This window comes from Berghia stephanieae, chromosome 1 (genome assembly GCF_034508935.2).
Source record: "Berghia stephanieae isolate SIO BIC M18660-M18661 chromosome 1, UCSD_Bste_1.3, whole genome shotgun sequence".
Classification (NCBI taxonomy): domain Eukaryota; kingdom Metazoa; phylum Mollusca; class Gastropoda; order Nudibranchia; family Aeolidiidae; genus Berghia; species Berghia stephanieae.
The window spans coordinates 65,858,434-65,879,533 of NC_088360.1; the positions used below are offsets into that span (position 1 = coordinate 65,858,434).

The window sequence follows — 21,100 nt, forward strand, 5'->3', positions numbered from 1 at the left end:
GGGTTTGATATATCAAAATAAATATCTTTGACGCTCACAGATTTCTTTAATTAAAAAAATAAAAATAAAACATTAAATTTTTAAAAATATAATCAAATTTTCATACCTCTCATTTCATTAGTTGATCATGAAATATTTCTTTGATGGTACTTGCTCTTACAAAACCTTTTAAACAACATGAGAGATGAAGAGTGTTGTGTATGATTAATTGAATACTTGTTGAGTGTTGTTTGATTCCAAAATATGAATCACTGTGAAATAAATTCTGAATATCACTGTGAATTGACATTTCAAGTAGGATAAAGTTTTACTTACGATTGCCCTGCCCAAAGCATGCATAGCTTGATAGGATATTTGATTATTCCATAATACCAGAGTACGTAGACCATGGCCAGATTTCTGTTCGACCAAACCATCACAAAGATGGCTTATTCCAACATCCTGAAAATGAACAATTGTTTTTGTTTGTTGTCTTTAAGGGCTTTACGGAGATGCAACTCATTTAGGTCATATCAGCACTAGTAAAAAGGAAGAAAATTGGAAAGTAAAAATATTCTAGATGTACAACTAGAAAAAGTAAGACAAGGGGAAATGGCTTACATAGGGAACAGATGTAGATTCCAAGAGCACATTATCAGTGTACTAAGTCTATTTCAAGAGCACATTATCAGTGTACTAAGTCTGAGATCACCTAAAAGTCTCACCCAGACACCAGCATGAGTCCCCATTAAGAGATGAAAACACTCAAATGTGTACAAATCTTATGTTAATAATAATAACAAAAAAAAAAAAAAATAACAGACATAACAGAGAGATGATTTATAAGGGAAAACAAATCATCCGAAACTTTAACTATACATTCAACTGTTTCCCGCCCAGCAAGGTCGGGACAAATACAGAATGCAATTGGAAAACAGATATAGGGGAATAGAAGAAATAGCAAGTACCTCTCTGCCCACCATGGGAGGTAAGGAACCCCACCCAGAACAATTTTAAATAATATTTTTTTTTTACAAACGGGTTAAATAATCGGTGCATAGCTTCTTCTTAGATTAATGTAATTTTAAAAAACCCATTATCCAGAACTTATCAAATCAAATCGTTAAAAAAATGTAAGTGGTAATATTCATACTATCAATATTGTAAACTAAAACAAAATTAAAAATCTAAGTAGCATCTTACTAAGTGTATCACTTTCTAAATTGGTCTAAAGTAAAATCAAAAGAAATAAAAAGATTTTTAAAAAACCAAACAAAAACCTAAAAGAACTCAATGAATTGATAAATGAATGTGAAGAACTTTATGCAATGACAAGACATTTCATGATTGAACCAACCTGTAAATTATTGTTGCGTAGATCCAACAAATTCAATTTATGATTGTATCTTAATAAATTTCCTAACTGTACACCATCTGATGGAACTAATTTGTTCTCTGCCAAAAATAGTTCTTGAAGGGTGTCATTCATTTTCAGAGCTGCAACTAAAGGAAAATAAAAAAAATTTAAAAATTCAGTGGTAAATAAGAGAATATAAAAACCCAGAAAAAAATAATGTAAAAATAAAGACGACCAAATTTTGTTCACATTAAATAAGCTGTTGTTCCAAAAACACAAAACTCTTGGTTTGTATTCACGGAAAGTATGAACACAAAATCTTTTTGAAAATATGAATTAATAATAAAAATATAATAATACATAACAGAGAGATGATTTAAAAGGCAAAAAAAAATCACCTCCCAAAACAATAACTATGCATTTGACTGTTTCCCTCCCAGCTAGGACTCCGGCCAGGGCCAGGACAAAACCAAATAATCCCATTCCAAGACAAAGACAGAAAGCATGTTGGAAAATAGATATAAGGGGATAGAAGACACAGTATGTACCCCATTGCCCACTATGGGAGGTAAGAACCCCACCCAGATAATAATAATAATAATAATAATAATAATAATAATAATAATAATAATAATAATAATAATATAAAATCAACACCAAATTTAAGACCATTTTAAAAACAGAAAGATTTTGGGGTGAAATTTGTAAATTACCAATCTTCCTAATGTAAAAGAGAACAAAAATGACTGTCAGTACTAGGAGTTATGACGATGATGGTGAAGCAGTAGTGGTAGTAACAATGATGGTGGTTGTAGTAGTAGTGGCAGTGATGTTGATGAAGTGGTAGTGGTGGTTGTAGTAGTGAAAAGTTTATCTATGCTGCTTCTAAGACATGTCACATTTGATAAAGTTTCTCGTGAAAAATAGTTTATTTGACCCTTGCAAAGAGCATGACACACTGCGTGGAATCAGCGCTATAGCTTGGGGAATTAGGGACACAAAACCCCCGAATTGTGCAAATTAGTGATGAAAGCATGATTTTTTTAATGAAAAAAAGTTCGTGCTCTAAGGTTTAAATTGTGATATAGAACCACTTTCTCATTACTCCAAGAGCTGAGATATTAGCAATTTAAATCGTGTAAAAATTAACGGTGGTGATGAAACTTGCCGCCTTCACAACATTTTGCTTTGGTGTCAAAAGGTCACAGACTACGTCATCGGTACCGAGTACACATGTACACTGTTGCTTAAATCGAAATCGGAAGTATAACTTATCATTTATTCATAACATACAACTTATCAAAGTCATTCATTTACCAAGAGAGTGACATAGTTTTCAAAAGTATTTTTTGAAATCTAAAAGTATACAAATTTGGTTATTTCAAATTTTACCGGCATTAGAACACGGAACATGAGATTGTGAAACCGAAGAAATCAAAGTTTTGGTGATCGAATACGAATACGAAAAAAAAAAACAAACAGTGATTTTTTTTCCCTCTAATATCTTTTGTATATTCCGATAGCTTTCAAAGAGTATAATGTTTATTTTTTTAATGTCTTATTAAATAAGAATTATTTGAAAATAATAGACTTCCGCTCATGTGAAGATATATCTATAAACAATGCATCGCATTCTGCGGTTGCTAGTTGTGTCGTCTGCTTTCGGGTCGGCGAGGTCACGAAATGGTGTCTACTTGAACTCTGTCGCCTTTTACCCACCTCATAATAATAATAATAATAATAATAATAATAATAATAATAATAATAATAATAATAATAATAATAATCATCATCATCATTAGCAGCATACCGAGCACCAAGATATCGCTTAAGCATCAGTGTTTATGTGTCACACTAATTCAATACAGTTATGTTATTATTGTGGTTTGCGTAATAATATGGTTCAAATCAAATTTCAGGTTGAAAATGTCCGTATCATCCTCTTTAACATCACCGTCATGAACATCGCCTCATCCCCATCACCAACAATCCCGTGATCAAGTCACCCATTAAATCATGGCATTGACAATGTACTAAATCCAGAGACGCCAACTTTAAATTTGGCTCACAGGAGTTTCAGCCACCACTCGTAGGAATTTCAATGCTGAAAGAGGAATTTCCGCGCACAAAAAAAAAAGGAATTCGAATGGTATTTGGCATTATGTTTACATATTGTATAGTTCTAAATAGATAACTGATTAGAATTATATTATGATACATAAACACATTGCAAATTACAATCCCGCAAAGTTTCCTTATTTCAAATGAAGTAAAGCGTCAAAACCTAATGGTAGAGATTGTAGTACTGGTGGTAGTGAGGATGATGTGGTATTGGTGGTTGTAGTAATAGTGGTAGAGATGATGAAGATGTGATAGTGGTTGATGTTGTAGATGTAGTGGTAGTGATGATGATATGGTGGTGGTGGTATAGTGGTTGTAGTAGTTGTGGTCGTGATGATAATGATGTGGTGGTGGTTGTAGTAGTGGTGGTAGTGATGTTGATGTGGTGGTGATGGTGGTTGTAGTACAAATGGTAGTGATGATGATATGGTGGTGGTGGTATAGTGGTTGTAGTAGTTGTGGTCGTGATGATAATGATGTGGTGGTGGTTGTAGTAGTGGTGGTAGTGATGTTGATGTGGTGGTGATGGTGGTTGTAGTACAAATGGTAGTGATGATGATGTGGTTGTGGTGGTTGTAGTAGTAGTCGTGGTAGTGATGATAATGTGGTGGTGGTGGTTGTAGTAGTACTGGTCGTGATGATAATGTGGTTGTAGTAGTAGTGGTAGTGATGATGATGATGATTATGCTGATGCTGTAGTGGTTGTTGTTATAGTAGTAGTAGTAGTAGTAGTAGTAGTAGTAGTAGTAGCAGAAGTAGTAGTAGTAGTGGTAGTAGTAGCAGTAGTAGTAGTAGTAGTAGTAGTAGTAGTAGTAGTAGTAGTAGTAGTAGTAGTAGTAGTAGTAGTAGTAGTAGTAGTAGTAGTAGTAGTAGTAGTAGTAGTGGTGATGATGATGATGGGTGGTTGTAGTAGCAGTGGTAGTGATGATGATGATGTGGTGGTTGTGGTAGTAGTAGTGGTGGTAGTGATGATGTGGTGGTGGTGGTTGTAGTAGTATTAGTGGTAGTGATGATGTGGTGGTGGTGGTGGTGGTGGTTGTAGTAGTAGCGGTAATGATGATGTGGTAGTAGTAGTAGAAGTAGTAGTAGTAGTATTAGTAGTAGTAGTAGTAGTAGTAGTAGTAGTAGCAGTAGTAGTGGTAGTACTAGTAGTAGCAGTAGTAGTAGTAGCAGTGGTGATGATGATGTGGTGGTTGTAGTAGCAGTGGTAGTGATGATGATGATGTGGTGGTGGTGGTTGTGGTAGTAGTGGTAGTGATGATGATGATGTGGTGGTGGTTGTAGTAGTATTAGTGGTAGTGGTGATGATGTGGTGGTGGTTGTAGTAGTATTAGCGGTAGTGATGATGTGGTGGTGGTGGTTGTAGTAGTAGCGGTAATGATGATGTGGTTGTGGTGGTTGTAGTAGTAGTGGTAGGGATGTGGTGGTGGTGGCTGTAGTAGTAGTGGTAATGATGATGTGGTGGTGGTCGTTGTAGTAGTAGTGATGATGATGTGGTAGTAGTGGTAGTGATGATGTGATACTGGTGGTTGTAGTAGTAGTGGTAGTGATGATGTGATGCTGGTGGTTGTAGTAGTAGTGGTAGTGATGATGATGTGGAGGTGGTGGTGTAGTAGTAGTGGTAGTGATGATGATGTGGTGGTGGTGGTTGTAATGTTGATGGTGGTACTGTTAGTGATGATGATGATGATGATGATGTGTTGGTGGTGGTTGAAGTAGTAGTTATGGTAAAGATGATGATGTGGTGGTGGTGGTGGCTGTAGTAGTAGTGGTAGTAATGATGATGTGGTGGTGGTTGCAGTAGTAGTGGTGGTGATGATGGTTATAATACTAGTGGTAATGATGATGATGTGGTGGTTGAAAGGGTGGGGGGGGGGGGGGGGGATCCTTGGAACAAACTGACCTCATCGGAATTTGACGGAAGTTGCCCAGAGCCCGGAATTTTTTGCTCCAGACCGGGGTTTTTTCCGGTGAAACCGGAGTTTTGGCATCACTGTAAATCTTGTACTAACTACTAACAATTACATAATGGCAAAGTGCAGTATTGAGGTGGATTGGTCAAAATGATTCATTTGTCAAGAGATAAAAAAAAATAAAAATTAGAATGCCCAGCTCTGTCAAAGCGGAAATATTGTGGTCAATGGTACGTGACTTTTGTAGCGTAGCGTTCTACCAGCTATGGTATTAATACTTTTAACGGATTAGAATATGATAGTCACATGCTAGATTTGTCTGTTGAAGACTGCTCTGAGGATACACTGGAGGTCCTGAAGCAAAATGATACCAACTGGCACAAATTATGTCGCTCTTGATATACGGCCACAAAAAATAAGAAGGCTCGATGTGAAAAATGAGAAATCACAAGAAAACTTGTCAAATTATCCCGATCTAGACAATCTCTCATCATCCCACTGTCCAAGGAGGCAGAATATGCGTTTTCCCTAAGATGACGTTATCACAAGAAATAGGACACATTGTATGCTTTGCAACAATAAGATGAAGGTTCCCTCCATTCAATAATGACAAAAGACATGAACGAAAATATCCGCGTGGCCGCAGAAATTATAAACGATGTTTATGTCTCTCCATGTTCTCAAATGGTGATTTGATTGCGCAGGAAGTTCATTATCAGAAGATTTGTAATGTCCGTTTTATGAACATCAAAAAATGCTGAATATTACCAAAACAAACAAAGTTCTAGTTTTGCTGTTGCTGAAATTGTTTATTCTTTTTCTTCCTCTTCCTCTTCAAGCTGAAACTTCCTCGTGGAAGGCTCAGCAGCAGCATTCCCAATTGTTTTTCTGGGAGTTATCCAAATTGTTCCTAAGTCTTATAGTTGAGGGCAGAAACGAGGGAAGATTGTGGCAGCATAAATTTACCAGATTTCCTCTTGTTCTGTTGGAGGCCGTGTAATGACACCTGACCTGGTTTTTCTGACCTTTGTAAAATACATTGAGTTTATTCTTCTCTCTCCTTTCCTTCAATGGTTCCAAAATGGGGTGTCATATATGGCTTTGATTTGTTTGAGGATTTTGTTGAACGAATTTTATAGCTTTTTTGGATTTATTCTATTTACCTTATTTCGGAGGTGTGATCGAGATCCCGTACCTTACTGCTTTACTCGAGTGTTGGTCTAACATAAACGTTATAGCATTTCTCTTTTATGGTTACTTTGTAGCCGAAGATGTTTCTTCTCAAGAATCCCAGGCTGGAGTTTGCCTTCCTGCATATGTTTGCAATGTGGTCTTTCCAGGTCAGGCGATTGTTTATCGTTACTCCGAGATATTTTGCTTTGGTGACTTCTAGTGATTTGTGGTGTATTGTGCAGGGATGCCACCAGGCAAATTTAAAAAAGCCTGAAAACTTGCGCGGACGAGATACAAATCAACGTCAAGGGCTTTGTAGGGATTTGAAAAATATCAAATTTGGAATATTGTTTCAGTACTTATCATTGCAATTGAGAGCAAATAACACACAAAAGAAAGGAGAGTTAACAGTTTTCAAATTGATAAAATAAGGTGCTGAAAACAAAATACAGACAAATTATATAGCTATCAGGGGTGAGAATGACTGGTCACATAAAAGGAGAAAACTTTTTCATTGTGAAGATCATGCCCCACCCATGCAACCATAACCTTTAAATTTGAACTTCACTCAAATTCACTGAGATGCGATCCAAAATTTGGCTCGCAGCAATTCCTGACACGACTCGGAGAATTTCAAAAGTTGAAAGTGTAATTACATTTGGTGGTTGTAGTAGGGATGATGATGTGGTGGTGGTTGTAGTAGTACTGGTCGTATGGATGATTGTGTGGTGGTGGTTGTAGTAGCTGTGGTAGGAATGCTGATGTAGTGGTAGTTGTAGTAGTAGTAGTGGTGGTAGGGATGATGATGTGGTGGTGATGTATTGTAGTAGTAGTAGTAGTAGTAGTAGTAGTAGTAGTAGTAGTAGTAGTAGTAGTTAGTAGTAGTAGTAGGTAGTAGTAGTAGTAGTAGTAGTAGTAGTGGTCTTAGAGATGATGATGTGATGGTGGTTGTAGTAGTAGTGGTGGTAGGGATGATGATCTGGTGGTGGTTGTAGTAGTGGTGGTCTTTTAGAGATAATTGTGTGGTGGTGGTTGTAATAGTTGTGGTAGGAATGATGATGTGGTGGTAGTTGTAGTAGTACTGGTGGTAGGGATGATGTGGTGTTATTTGCAGTAGTAGTGTTGGTAGGGATGATGATGTGGTGGTGGTTGTAATAGTAGTGGTGCTAGAGATGATGTAGTGGTTTTGGTGAGTGTTTTTCATTCAGTGATAATAATAGCAATTTGTCAAAAAGGAGGAAATGTCTCCGTCTATCAGTCAAACGCAAGCCAAGTGTAAAAAAAAAACAGGAACATAGTTTTGTATTGGTATTATGTAATATATTACTATTACTAGTATAAATCCATTCTTATCATTAAACATAAATTTACTTTTGTAAACATTTAATGAATTGTACTTTCCACATGTTAAAGGCCTACAATGTTATTCAAATAAAAGGCCAGAAGTGTAGTTTTGTTTTGATTTTTACTTATAAAGCAGGCTACAATATCTTTATATTTTTACCGAAACCTAGTGGTTATTCAGTTATAAATACAACCAGGAATCTCACAAAAGCCATAGTCAAATGTAAAAGACAGAAGAATAAACTAAGCCAACACCATTGCTTTATTCTAGGCTAATGTATTATCTCTGTATAACCAGATGATTTAATGGATGGTTGCGAAAGAGAGAATAATTTATGAATTGATCTTAGGAATTCTATATCAAAAAAAAAAAGAGAAAGAAAAAGAAGAAATGGAAAAAGAAAAGGGCAAAGAGAGAGAGAGAGGAGAGGAGAAGGAGAGAGAGAGAGGAGAGAGAGAAGAGAAGAGAGGAAGAGAGAGAGAGAGAGAGAGAGAGAGAGAGAGAGAGAGGAGAGAGAGAGAGAGAGAGAGAGAGAAGAGAAGAGAGAGAGAGAGAGAGAGAGAGAGAGAGAGAGAGAGAGGATATTTGTCGCTCCCTTCCCCTTCAACCAAACCATCAACTACTAGCTAATCAAAGAACACCACTGGTCGTCTGTGTCAATTGTGACATCTGGTGCCATTCAGTCTGGCCCGACGTCATAAAAACGCGACAGTCACTAAATTTCACGAGACTATTGCACAGGTGTCAAAATATGACATAAGACATAATGGTGATTTTGTGGTTTTGAGGGAAATGTTTGACACGGCAAATTCAGTGATGGGGATGGGCGGAGATAAACTACCGCGATTTTTTTCTTCTTCTTTAAAAAAAAAATATTCTTTTTTTGAATAGTGACGACGGACAAAAACTGGAGGTTCTGGATTAAAACCGGCTGGTGGTAAAAAAACCGGATTTCCGGCTAAAACCGGAAAAGTGGCATCCCTGATTGTGTATTATCTTCCTTTTGTTGGTAATTTTCTGGAATCAAGGTCCCGATGAAGAATTTATGAGTCTCTCTTATGCCTTATTGCCCTGTACAAAAGGCTGTCATCCTCAATAGTCTTAGTTGAGTTCCTAGCGTCAATCTTTCAGGCAAATCATTGATGCAGATAAGGAACAAGAGGGGACCCAGTACGGTACCTAGGGGCACACCTATTGTACTGGAGCTGACTCTGACATTGCTCTTTCAGTTGTTTACGATTAGTGAGAAAATCCATTATCCAGTCGTGTGTGTTACTCATGATTCCACATCTTTTATAGCCAGAGTATGGTTATTGACTTTATCAAATGATTTACTAAAGTCTAATAATGTAGCATCTGTTTGGAGTTGTTTATTCATGTTTTCTGTTAGGTTGTTGTAAGTTGTTATTCGTTGCGTTTCACAAAATCTCTCCTTTCTGGAGCCATGCTATGTATAAAAAACATTCACGTATAGAACAGATCAGACAGAGAGAGAGAGAGAGAGAGAGAGAGAGAGAGAGAGAGAGAGAGAGAGAGAGAGAGAGAGAGAGACACAGAGAGAGAGAGAGAGAGAGAGAGAGAGAGAGAGAGAGAGAGAGAGAGAGAGAGATTTATTTTTGTTTTTGTTTTTAAGGGTTTTACGGCACTTGCAACACATTAAGGTCATATCAGCGCCAGTAAAAAGGAAGAAAACGGGATAGTAAAAAGTTCTAGAATTACAGTTAAAGCACAAAAGAAAAGGCAAGACAAAGGGGAATAGGTTCAAATAGGGAATAGATGTAGATTCCAAGAGCACACAGTCAAAGTACTTAGTTTGAGATCACCTAAAAGTCGTATCCAGACACAAGCACATGTACCAACTAAGAGGAATACACTCAAATGTTTACCAATCATATAATATAATATGCAAACTAAACATAATACAATGCATAACAGAGAGATGATTTACAAGGAAAAAAATATCATCTCCCAAAAGAATAACTATATATTCGACTGTTTCCCTCCCAGCCCAGCAACGCCGGCAAGGATCATGACAAAACTAAGTAATCTCATACCAAGACAATGACAGGAAACAATTGGAAAATGGGCATGGGGGGATAGAAGACACAGCATGTACTCCCTGCCCACTATGGGAGGTCAGGATCCCCACCCAGAGAGAGAGGAGAGAGAGAGAGAGAGAGAGAGAGAGAGAGAGAGAGGAGAGAGAGAAGAGATGAGAGAGAGAGAGAGAGGAGAGGGGAGAGAGAGAGAGAGAGAGAGAGAGGGAGAGAGAGAGAGAGTCCATAAATTGTTTGAATTAATCAAGATGTAAAGGATAGAATGTTGTGAAAGAGGTTGCACCCAGTCGTATGTTCACCCAATCAGTGTAGTGGGTTTTGTGGTGTAATTCTAGTTGTGTTGACAGTCTTAATTATGTTTTGGCAGTTGTAGATGCGATGATAAAGATAAGGATGCTGATAAATAGTCTAATTGATACTTTGCAACTACTACAGATTGTTACCATTACCTAGAATGATTAGTGGCCGTGTGGTGAGTGACATGCCTTCCATGTGCAGCACAGTTAGATGACAACCCATCTTCAGAGCACGACCGAAAAGGGGAATTGTTCGCTCATTGAGATCACAGTTTCTTATATCCAAGAAATTCAGTGTTGGAGTCTGGGTATTAACAAACCAATATGTGTAGATGAAATTAAAAATTAAATTCATGCCAAAGTGAAATCTGGATTTAAAAATTATCTTATATTTTCATCCCTTTCAAAGCAATAACTGCTTATTAATTTATGAAACTTCTATTTAGCAACATACAACAATAAAAATCTGTTAATACTATGCCAAAATATTGGCTTTAACTGAATCAATCTTACTCAAAAAAATATTTTAAAAGATGCCGGTCGGCAGACTTTGACCCATGAATGACACAATAACAATAAAAATAATAATAACAATAATAAGATTATAATAAATATATAAAAATTTTCTCAATTTGAAATGCAATATAAAACTTACTCTTCGTACAAGCCTTGAGCAAGCCTGCCACCCTCTAGCACTAATGTTTCGATTAAAGGAAATGTTTAATTGACACGCTGACTCATAATGCTCAATCATGTCAAACAATGCCACAGCAGTCTAGTGGGAGACACAATGAAAAAATAATACAAATTGAACAACTTTGAGATACATCAAATTGAGTTTTTTAAACCCAGAAAAATATATCACAAAACTTAAATCTTAAATTCACTTAACTATGACTTTTGTTATGGCATAGAGTGCTGTGTTTGGTATAAAATACGTGTGTGTGTGTGTCTGTGTGTGTGTGTATTTATGTGTACGAGAGAGTGAGTGGGGGTACATATAATATGAAAAACATCTTCTTTCCTCTAAATGTAGATAACAACAACACATAGATCAGAAAAATATAAATAGTGGTAGTAATCGTAGTAGTAATATTAATTGTAGCGATGGTGGTGATGCAGTGATTTCTATACAAAACATGAATGGTGCCACAGAGAGAGAGAGAGAGAGAGAGAGAGAGAGAGAGAGAGAGAGAGAGAGAGAGAGAGAGAGAGAGAGAGAGAGAGAGAGAGAGAGAGAGAGAGAATAAAAAGCCAATGGGCACCTACACCAGAGAAAAAAATCATTTGTCCGTCCCCTTCCTCTTCAACCATCAACTAATCAAAGAACACCACTGGCCTTCTTTGTCAATTGTGACATCTGACGCCATTTTGTCTGGCCCCACGTCATAAAAACGGGACCGTCACCAAATTTTCATGAGGTTGAGCACAGGTGTCAAAATATGACATAAGACATAATGGTGATTTTATGGTTTTGAGGAAAATGTTTGACAGGGGAAACTCAGTGGAAGATTTCTGAGAAATTCCCAAAATCCCGGAATTCTGCGGAAGACTATCATCACTGCTAAACAGAGCTGAAAAGCCTGAAAATCTAAAACCATAATCTGAAAACAAATCTGCATTCTGTGCACGTAAAATCTAAAATTTTGATATTTTGCACATTTCAATAAAGTCACATTGTTGAATACCAGGGATAAAATGAAATATTTTCAAATTATTCCACTACATTTATATATATAAAAAAAAAAAAAAAGTTCCGATTTACTAAATGAATATTCAGTTTATAGATTACCTCATCATCAAGATGTGTAGCCTCGAGGTCAATAAGAGTAAATTGTACTCTCCTGAGAATTTCTTCAATACATTCAACTTGTTTCTGATCCAATTTCTCTCCTGAGGAAATAGATCGCTATAATCAAACAACAGGCCTGTCCTGGAACAGCCACCGCAAAAAGAAAAAAAAAAAAGATGTCTGGTGGATGCCCTATGTGACTCAAGGCCCCCAAAGTAAGTAAATAATCAAACAGCAAAAATACATAGTACGACCATTACACATTTTCTTTAACAGGCAAAATAATGTCACTGTCCATCTTTAAAAATGTTTGTCTTGACTTTATTGTGTGCATGTTTGTCACTATATATATATATATATATATATATATATATATATATATATATATATATATATATATATATATATATATATATATATAGGATGGACCTCAGTGTCCGAAAGGAAGAGAAATACAGGATAAAATTTATCTTAAAATATTGCCCATATATGAAATATTTTAACAAAATGTTTTTACGGTCTGCAATATTGACTATAGAAATGATATCAAAACTATCACTAAGAACATGCTTACTGTACCTTTCAGAACAAATGACTCCTTCCTCTTGCCAGGAGAAGATATACCCTGTAACAGTAATTGGAGACTCCATCAAGTTTGGAAACTACTTGGTAATTTATTTTTACTCTTGTCAGAATCTAATGTGCAAAATGTAGAATTCAGCGAAAGGGTGCGGTTTATCTTCTAGGGACTGGTTACTTAGCTACATGCAAGAAACACAGTCAAAGAATCATGAATTGTATATGCTTATATGCATTATATATAAGGCCAATGACATAGCTTCTCTCAGTCTCTAACATAAAAAGGACTGTAGCTTTGCTAAGTACTTCCCATCAGATTTAACTGACCCAACTACCCACTCACTATTTTGGGTGGACAAAAAGGTTAGAGAAAATCTCAACTACACCCAGGAGCACACTGAGCTGCCAAGGCCTTCTAACAAGGAACACCAAAGAACAAGCAAAGACAAAATTAAATTGTCAATTGAATTATGAAACAACAGACAGGGTTATGATGCACCAAGACTTACATGCAGCTGCTGTAAAATTTTCACAACTGGTTTGCTTCCATTCATCTCACAACTCTTTTTATATGCTGTGATTAGTTCATCAGTAGTCCATGAAGGGGCTGAAAAGAGACAAGTTTTCCTCTTTTTAAAATACAGTTACAACAAATCAACAGAATGAAAATGAAATAACAGCTCGGTTCCATATCTCTATAATTAATGAACTAAAATATGTTTTAAAAAAGGGCGAGCGAGCGAGAATAACCTTTTAAGTTTTCGTTAAAGATAACAATTATGCAACCAAAATCATATTTTCTGTGAGTGAAAGCAATGTATTCAATCAGTTTATATATTAACCAGAAGGACACCTCTACTCTCAGCCAGGGTGAGAATAGTGAGTAAGGTGGCTCTCTCACCCACCTGGGATGAGAGGGCAAATCTTTTGGCTATTCTCACCAAGTGTGCCTTCAGTGAAATGTTCCTATAACTCATATTGGTTCAAGTTGTTCACTCCAGGAGAATCGTGATTCTATCATCAATTTATATATTGTTTATGTTTTAAAAACTATTTCTTTCTCTATAACAATTTCTTTTCTCTTAATTTAGTCAAATTTTTTATTCATCAAAACCGATGAGTTTTTCAAGAGAGTCAAAGTATCAGAAATAGTTTATGGTCATGTGAGGTTCTATTTGACCACGTTTGAAGTCTAAATAGGCTACACGGAACTCTGGGCATTACATCAGTAGATTTAGGGTTTGACCCAAAAGAAATTGGTTTTTATGAACTTGACTGTTGTAGATTCGGATCACAAAAGAGACAAATGAGACTTTACTTTGAACATTCTTTCTAAAGCTTTAATCAACTTTTAACACAAGCAGGCATCTATAACAAAAAGAGAAAAACAAAACGTTAGATGTACAAGACACCAAATGTAACCAAAATCACCACATTCTCCGTGGCTTTAAATTCAAACCAACAGTATCATTATTTGGGTCCACTTCTTAAACTATAACTTCTCGTTCTAATGAAGTGAGTCTTGGCAGGTTTTATGACCGGTTCAGGCAGAGAACGAGTTTCTGGCAAAGAAACAGAATCGGGTGGATTGTCAGACACAAGGTTGGTAACATCGGGTGTTTGATCTGGAGCAGTGACGACATCGGGCTCTACAGTCAACTTTGATTATCAGGGGTTAGATCAGAAGCTTTAGCACCACCCGGTGTACCAACTGACGTGGGTTCAATCTGCCTTTCATTTCCAACAGGAGCTAGATGCCTTAAGGAAACAGTTGATTCTTTGCCATCTGGTAAACGGACATGAGCGTATTGTGAGTTCGCTTCGAGTAGATCAACCTCATCCACAATCGGGTCATACTTTGATGTTCTTATATGGCGTCTGAGGTAAACAGGCCCAGGCGATAGGAGCCATGAGGGCAAGGAGCTGCCATTAGTAGAGCGACAAGATATGAAGTGAATAGAAAAGTGCCAGAAGACAATAGAGAATAAAAATTTTTCGCGGCGGTGGTGGGGTTTGAACCTGCGACCTTATTGGTACGACAACTCCGCCTGGCAGGTGAGAGCGTGGCTCTACCGTGTGAGCTATCCACGAACACAAAAATATTCGTTTCAAACTCAAAGTCATTACTAGATCCCTCTCTCACCCACTTCTTGAGACCGCCGATTCGTTCGTACACCACCATCGCGAATAATTTTGACCAGCAGTTAAGCTTAATAGCCAATATTCTCAACACAAACATATAACATAGAAACGATTGAGACATTGAGTATGCTCCGGTGTATGGGGTGAATTTTTAATTCAGAAAAGTGAGTGGAGCAGGCACTTATGTTGGTAACAACAAGATATGAAGTGAATAGAAAAGTGCCAGAAGACAATAGAGAATAAAAATTTTTCGCGGCGGTGGTGGGGTTTGAACCTGCGACCTTATTGGTACGACAACTCCGCCTGGCAGGTGAGAGCGTGGCTCTACCGTGTGAGCTATCCACGAACACAAAAATATTCGTTTCAAACTCAAAGTCATTACTAGATCCCTCTCTCACCCACTTCTTGAGACCGCCGATTCGTTCGTACACCACCATCGCGAATAATTTTGACCAGCAGTTAAGCTTAATAGCCAATATTCTCAACACAAACATATAACATAGAAACGATTGAGACATTGAGTATGCTCCGGTGTATGGGGTGAATTTTTAATTCAGAAAAGTGAGTGGAGCAGGCACTTATGTTGGTAACAACAAGATATGAAGTGAATAGAAAAGTGCCAGAAGACAATAGAGAATAAAAATTTTTCGCGGCGGTGGTGGGGTTTGAACCTGCGACCTTATTGGTACGACAACTCCGCCTGGCAGGTGAGAGCGTGGCTCTACCGTGTGAGCTATCCACGAACACAAAAATATTCGTTTCAAACTCAAAGTCATTACTAGATCCCTCTCTCACCCACTTCTTGAGACCGCCGATTCGTTCGTACACCACCATCGCGAATAATTTTGACCAGCAGTTAAGCTTAATAGCCAATATTCTCAACACAAACATATAACATAGAAACGATTGAGACATTGAGTATGCTCCGGTGTATGGGGTGAATTTTTAATTCAGAAAAGTGAGTGGAGCAGGCACTTATGTTGGTAACAACAAGATACACCGGAGCATACTCAATGTCTCAATCGTTTCTATGTTATATGTTTGTGTTGAGAATATTGGCTATTAAGCTTAACTGCTGGTCAAAATTATTCGCGATGGTGGTGTACGAACGAATCGGCGGTCTCAAGAAGTGGGTGAGAGAGGGATCTAGTAATGACTTTGAGTTTGAAACGAATATTTTTGTGTTCGTGGATAGCTCACACGGTAGAGCCACGCTCTCACCTGCCAGGCGGAGTTGTCGTACCAATAAGGTCGCAGGTTCAAACCCCACCACCGCCGCGAAAAATTTTTATTCTCTATTGTCTTCTGGCACTTTTCTATTCACTTCATATCTTGTTGTTACCAACATAAGTGCCTGCTCCACTCACTTTTCTGAATTAAAAATTCACCCCATACACCGGAGCATACTCAATGTCTCAATCGTTTCTATGTTATATGTTTGTGTTGAGAATATTGGCTATTAAGCTTAACTGCTGGTCAAAATTATTCGCGATGGTGGTGTACGAACGAATCGGCGGTCTCAAGAAGTGGGTGAGAGAGGGATCTAGTAATGACTTTGAGTTTGAAACGAATATTTTTGTGTTCGTGGATAGCTCACACGGTAGAGCCACGCTCTCACCTGCCAGGCGGAGTTGTCGTACCAATAAGGTCGCAGGTTCAAACCCCACCACCGCCGCGAAAAAATTTTTATTCTCTATTGTCTTCTGGCACTTTTCTATTCACTTCATATCTTGTTGTTACCAACATAAGTGCCTGCTCCACTCACTTTTCTGAATTAAAAATTCACCCCATACACCGGAGCATACTCAATGTCTCAATCGTTTCTATGTTATATGTTTGTGTTGAGAATATTGGCTATTAAGCTTAACTGCTGGTCAAAATTATTCGCGATGGTGGTGTACGAACGAATCGGCGGTCTCAAGAAGTGGGTGAGAGAGGGATCTAGTAATGACTTTGAGTTTGAAACGAATATTTTTGTGTTCGTGGATAGCTCACACGGTAGAGCCACGCTCTCACCTGCCAGGCGGAGTTGTCGTACCAATAAGGTCGCAGGTTCAAACCCCACCACCGCCGCGAAAAATTTTTATTCTCTATTGTCTTCTGGCACTTTTCTATTCACTTCATATCTTGTTGTTACCAACATAAGTGCCTGCTCCACTCACTTTTCTGAATTAAAAATTCACCCATACACCGGAGCATACTCAATGTCTCAATCGTTTCTATGTTATATGTTTGTGTTGAGAATATTGGCTATTAAGCTTAACTGCTGGTCAAAATTATTCGCGATGGTGGTGTACGAACGAATCGGCGGTCTCAAGAAGTGGGTGAGAGAGGGATCTAGTAATGACTTTGAGTTTGAAACGAATATTTTTGTGTTCGTGGATAGCTCACACGGTAGAGCCACGCTCTCACCTGCCAGGCGGAGTTGTCGTACCAATAAGGTCGCAGGTTCAAACCCCACCACCGCCGCGAAAAATTTTTATTCTCTATTGTCTTCTGGCACTTTTCTATTCACTTCATATCTTGTTGTTACCAACATAAGTGCCTGCTCCACTCACTTTTCTGAATTAAAATTCACCCCATACACCGGAGCATACTCAATGTCTCAATCGTTTCTATGTTATATGTTTGTGTTGAGAATATTGGCTATTAAGCTTAACTGCTGGTCAAAATTATTCGCGATGGTGGTGTACGAACGAATCGGCGGTCTCAAGAAGTGGGTGAGAGAGGGATCTAGTAATGACTTTGAGTTTGAAACGAATATTTTTGTGTTCGTGGATAGCTCACACGGTAGAGCCACGCTCTCACCTGCCAGGCGGAGTTGTCGTACCAATAAGGTCGCAGGTTCAAACCCCACCACCGCCGCGAAAAAATTTTTATTCTCTATTGTCTTCTGGCACTTTTCTATTCACTTCATATCTTGTTGTTACCAACATAAGTGCCTGCTCCACTCACTTTTCTGAATTAAAAATTCACCCCATACACCGGAGCATACTCAATGTCTCAATCGTTTCTATGTTATATGTTTGTGTTGAGAATATTGGCTATTAAGCTTAACTGCTGGTCAAAATTATTCGCGATGGTGGTGTACGAACGAATCGGCGGTCTCAAGAAGTGGGTGAGAGAGGGATCTAGTAATGACTTTGAGTTTGAAACGAATATTTTTGTGTTCGTGGATAGCTCACACGGTAGAGCCACGCTCTCACCTGCCAGGCGGAGTTGTCGTACCAATAAGGTCGCAGGTTCAAACCCCACACCGCCGCGAAAAATTTTTATTCTCTATTGTCTTCTGGCACTTTTCTATTCACTTCATATCTTGTTGTTACCAACATAAGTGCCTGCTCCACTCACTTTTCTGCATTAGTAGAGCGACGAGTATACTGGAACATGCGTTCATGCGGTGTAGCATTTGTTTCAGTGCAGAGAAGCGAATGAACAAAGTGCAGGGAGTCCTGTAGAACCAGTTCCCACTTTGGATTTGAGAGAGAGAGTGATTGCTTTCCATATTGTGTTGTTTAGTCGTTCCACTTGCCCATTCCCTCTAGGGTTATATGGAGTTGATCGGCTAGTTGCTATTCCTTTTCCTGGAGAAATGACTTCAATTCTTCTGACACAAATTGAGGAAATCTATCAGAATGTACGTAGTGAGGCATGCCAAATATTGAAAACATTTGGTTCAAGCAGTAAATTACAGTGGTTGTAGTCATGTCGGCAAATGGGAATCGGGAATATTCATCAATCAGAGTTAATAAGTATCTATTCCTAGTAGAGGTAGGCAGTGGCCCTTTAAAGTCAATACTAAGCCTTTCCATTGGCTGGGTAGATTTGATGAGGTTGGGCATTTGTTTTGGTTTGTAAAATCTAGGTTTGATTTCAGAGCAGACTGGACATCCAGATGTCATTTTCTTTACATCCTCAACACTGTAAGGTAAGTTCTTTGCTCGTACAAAGTGAATCATTCTGGTCACTCCTGGGTGACTGAGGGCTTCATGAAGGTGTTTTAAATGATCACAAGAAGCAACACTGCATGTAGCTCGAGAGAGTGCGTCAGCAGCATGGTTTTCTGGCCCGGGACGGTAGATTACATCGTAGTCGTAACAAGACAGTTCAATTTTCCACCTTTGAATTTTGTCATTTTTAACTTTTCCTTTTTGCTTCGAATCGTATATGAAAGCCACAGACTTTTGATCCGTAACAAGTTTGAAGTGAGTATTGATTAGGAAGTGACGCCACTTTCTGATTGCTTCCACAATTGCGTAAGCCTCCTTTTCGACCGAAGAGTGGTGTTTCTCACTTGACAAGCGTGTTCGGGAGAAGAAGGCAACAGGGCGACCCTCCTGGTTGAGAGTAGCTGAAATAGCTATGTCTGATGCATCGGACTTTACGGTAAGAGGAAGCTGAGGATCTACAGTTACCAGGACCGCTGTCTCGAGTTCCTCTTTTAGATTGTCAAAGGCCTGAAGTACTTCAGGTGGAGATGGGAATGTGGTGTTATTATTCAGTAAATGAATTTTATCAGAGAAGTGGGATATCCAGGGGGAATAATAAGCGAACATGCCACAGGCCCTTTTCTGAGCTTTGAGTGATGTAGGAGGCTCCATTTGGCGAAGTGGTGTTAGTCTCGAGGGATCAGGTCGTATTTCCCCTTTTGAAATCCTGTAGCCAGTAACATCAATGAGTTCCAACACCTATCACGTTCTTGGATTCATTGAAAGTCAGTCCCGTGTTTTTGGGCAACTTCTCTGAAGCGTTTTACATTAAAATTATGCTCACACCAGTCGTCCTCACACACAGTTACGTTGTCCAAGTAAGCAAAGGAAGCGGAGAGATCTTCTTGTTTAATTATGGTGTCGATCGTCCTTTGACACCGTTAGTTACACCGAAGGGGATTCTTTTGAAGTGATATAGGTTGCCACACGCCTCGAAAGCAGTATATTCCATGTCACTTTCTTTGATAGGTATCTGGTGGTAAGCGCTTTTCAGATCAAAGGTACTGTAATACCTATACTTAGAGATAGACTCTGCCATCTTATCCAGCCTTGGTAAAGGGTACGCATCAAGTAGAGTATATTTATTGATAGTTTGACTATAGTCTCCTTTTGTGTCTTTCTCCACTCGTAACCAACACTTGAGCCCTCCATGGTGACGATGAAGGGTCGATGAGGAGCTTCTGCACTTCTGACTCGATGAAAAGTTCGTCCAACTCTGAATGACGGCGTGACTTAGTAGCGATAGGTCTACAGTCTTCAATTATATTCTCAAACAGAGAAGGAGCTTCAACATTGGCCGCTGCTACTCCAAGGATTAGGATCTAGATTGCAGGATGCCTGCTTGTGTTAAAAGTTGATTAAATTGTTGTAGATTCGGATCACAAAAGAGACAAATGAGACTTTACTTTGAACATTCTTTCTAAAGCTTTAATCAACTTTTAACACAAGCAGGCATCTATAACAAAAAGAGAAAAACAAAACGTTAGATGTACAAGACACCAAATGTAACCAAAATCACCACATTGACCATGTTCTGAGCCTCTCATGAAAAATCCACCAAATTTCGTCCACGAAAAAATAATGATTATACTTTCCCTTTAATGAGACGAAGAGGGTGAAAATGATACTGAGTAGCCTCCCAATAGTAACAATATAATAATAATAATAATAATAATAATAATAATAATAATAATAATAATAATAATAATAATAATAATAATAATAATAGTAATATCTTTATATTGTCCATGAAGGCAATTGTTCATTTGGTTGTAACAGCATAGACCAAATATAGCCGAACAGATATGCATGAAATAAAAAGTGCGAAACCACAACACATGCACAAAAACACACTCACACTTTGTGCAACCTATTAACCTATAATAAAAGGCATATCAGTCATCATGGTGGCAAACAGGTTTTTTAAAATTGCCAGACATGTCTGAGAATAACGACAGGTGTCTGCCAATAATCATTTTTCTTTATTGGCAGACATGTCTGGCAATAACGACAGCCTTTGTAATATTACTGCAAATAGAGTCTAGCCATAAAAAAAAGCCTGACCTTTTCTTATTTACAGACATAGCTGTCTATTATAGCAGATAAACATACACAGACATGTCTGTGAATAACAACAGCCCAAGTTCTAAGTAGGTAGTCTGATTCCAGCCTGTAGACAGATGCCGATTAGCCATTGGAAAATGAAGCGCGAGTTTGGGTTAAAATTTGAATAAAACAAATTTCACATGATCACTGTTGCATTATTTTCCACAGTATCTGAACAGTTCTGGTATCATTTTAAAGAACAGAGATCAAGCTTTATTTTAATGTCATAGAAATCATTGTTCGTAAATCAT

General features: G+C 38.1%; 1 protein-coding gene across 1 annotated transcript in view; it reads right to left on the reverse strand.

Annotated features, from left to right (window-relative positions):
• LOC144979678 (uncharacterized) overlaps positions 1-21,100 on the reverse strand; it is a 40,134-nt gene that overhangs the window by 16,495 nt on the left and 2,539 nt on the right. Inside the window, exons 2-8 of the mRNA XM_078926580.1 lie at positions 13,122-13,219; positions 12,613-12,658; positions 12,034-12,134; positions 10,897-11,016; positions 10,395-10,545; positions 1,337-1,482; positions 316-441 (exon numbers count right to left, since the gene is read on the reverse strand). Coding sequence (XP_078782706.1) covers positions 316-441; positions 1,337-1,482; positions 10,395-10,545; positions 10,897-11,016; positions 12,034-12,134; positions 12,613-12,658; positions 13,122-13,219 — 788 coding nt within the window. The remainder of the gene's footprint in view (positions 1-315; positions 442-1,336; positions 1,483-10,394; positions 10,546-10,896; positions 11,017-12,033; positions 12,135-12,612; positions 12,659-13,121; positions 13,220-21,100) is intronic.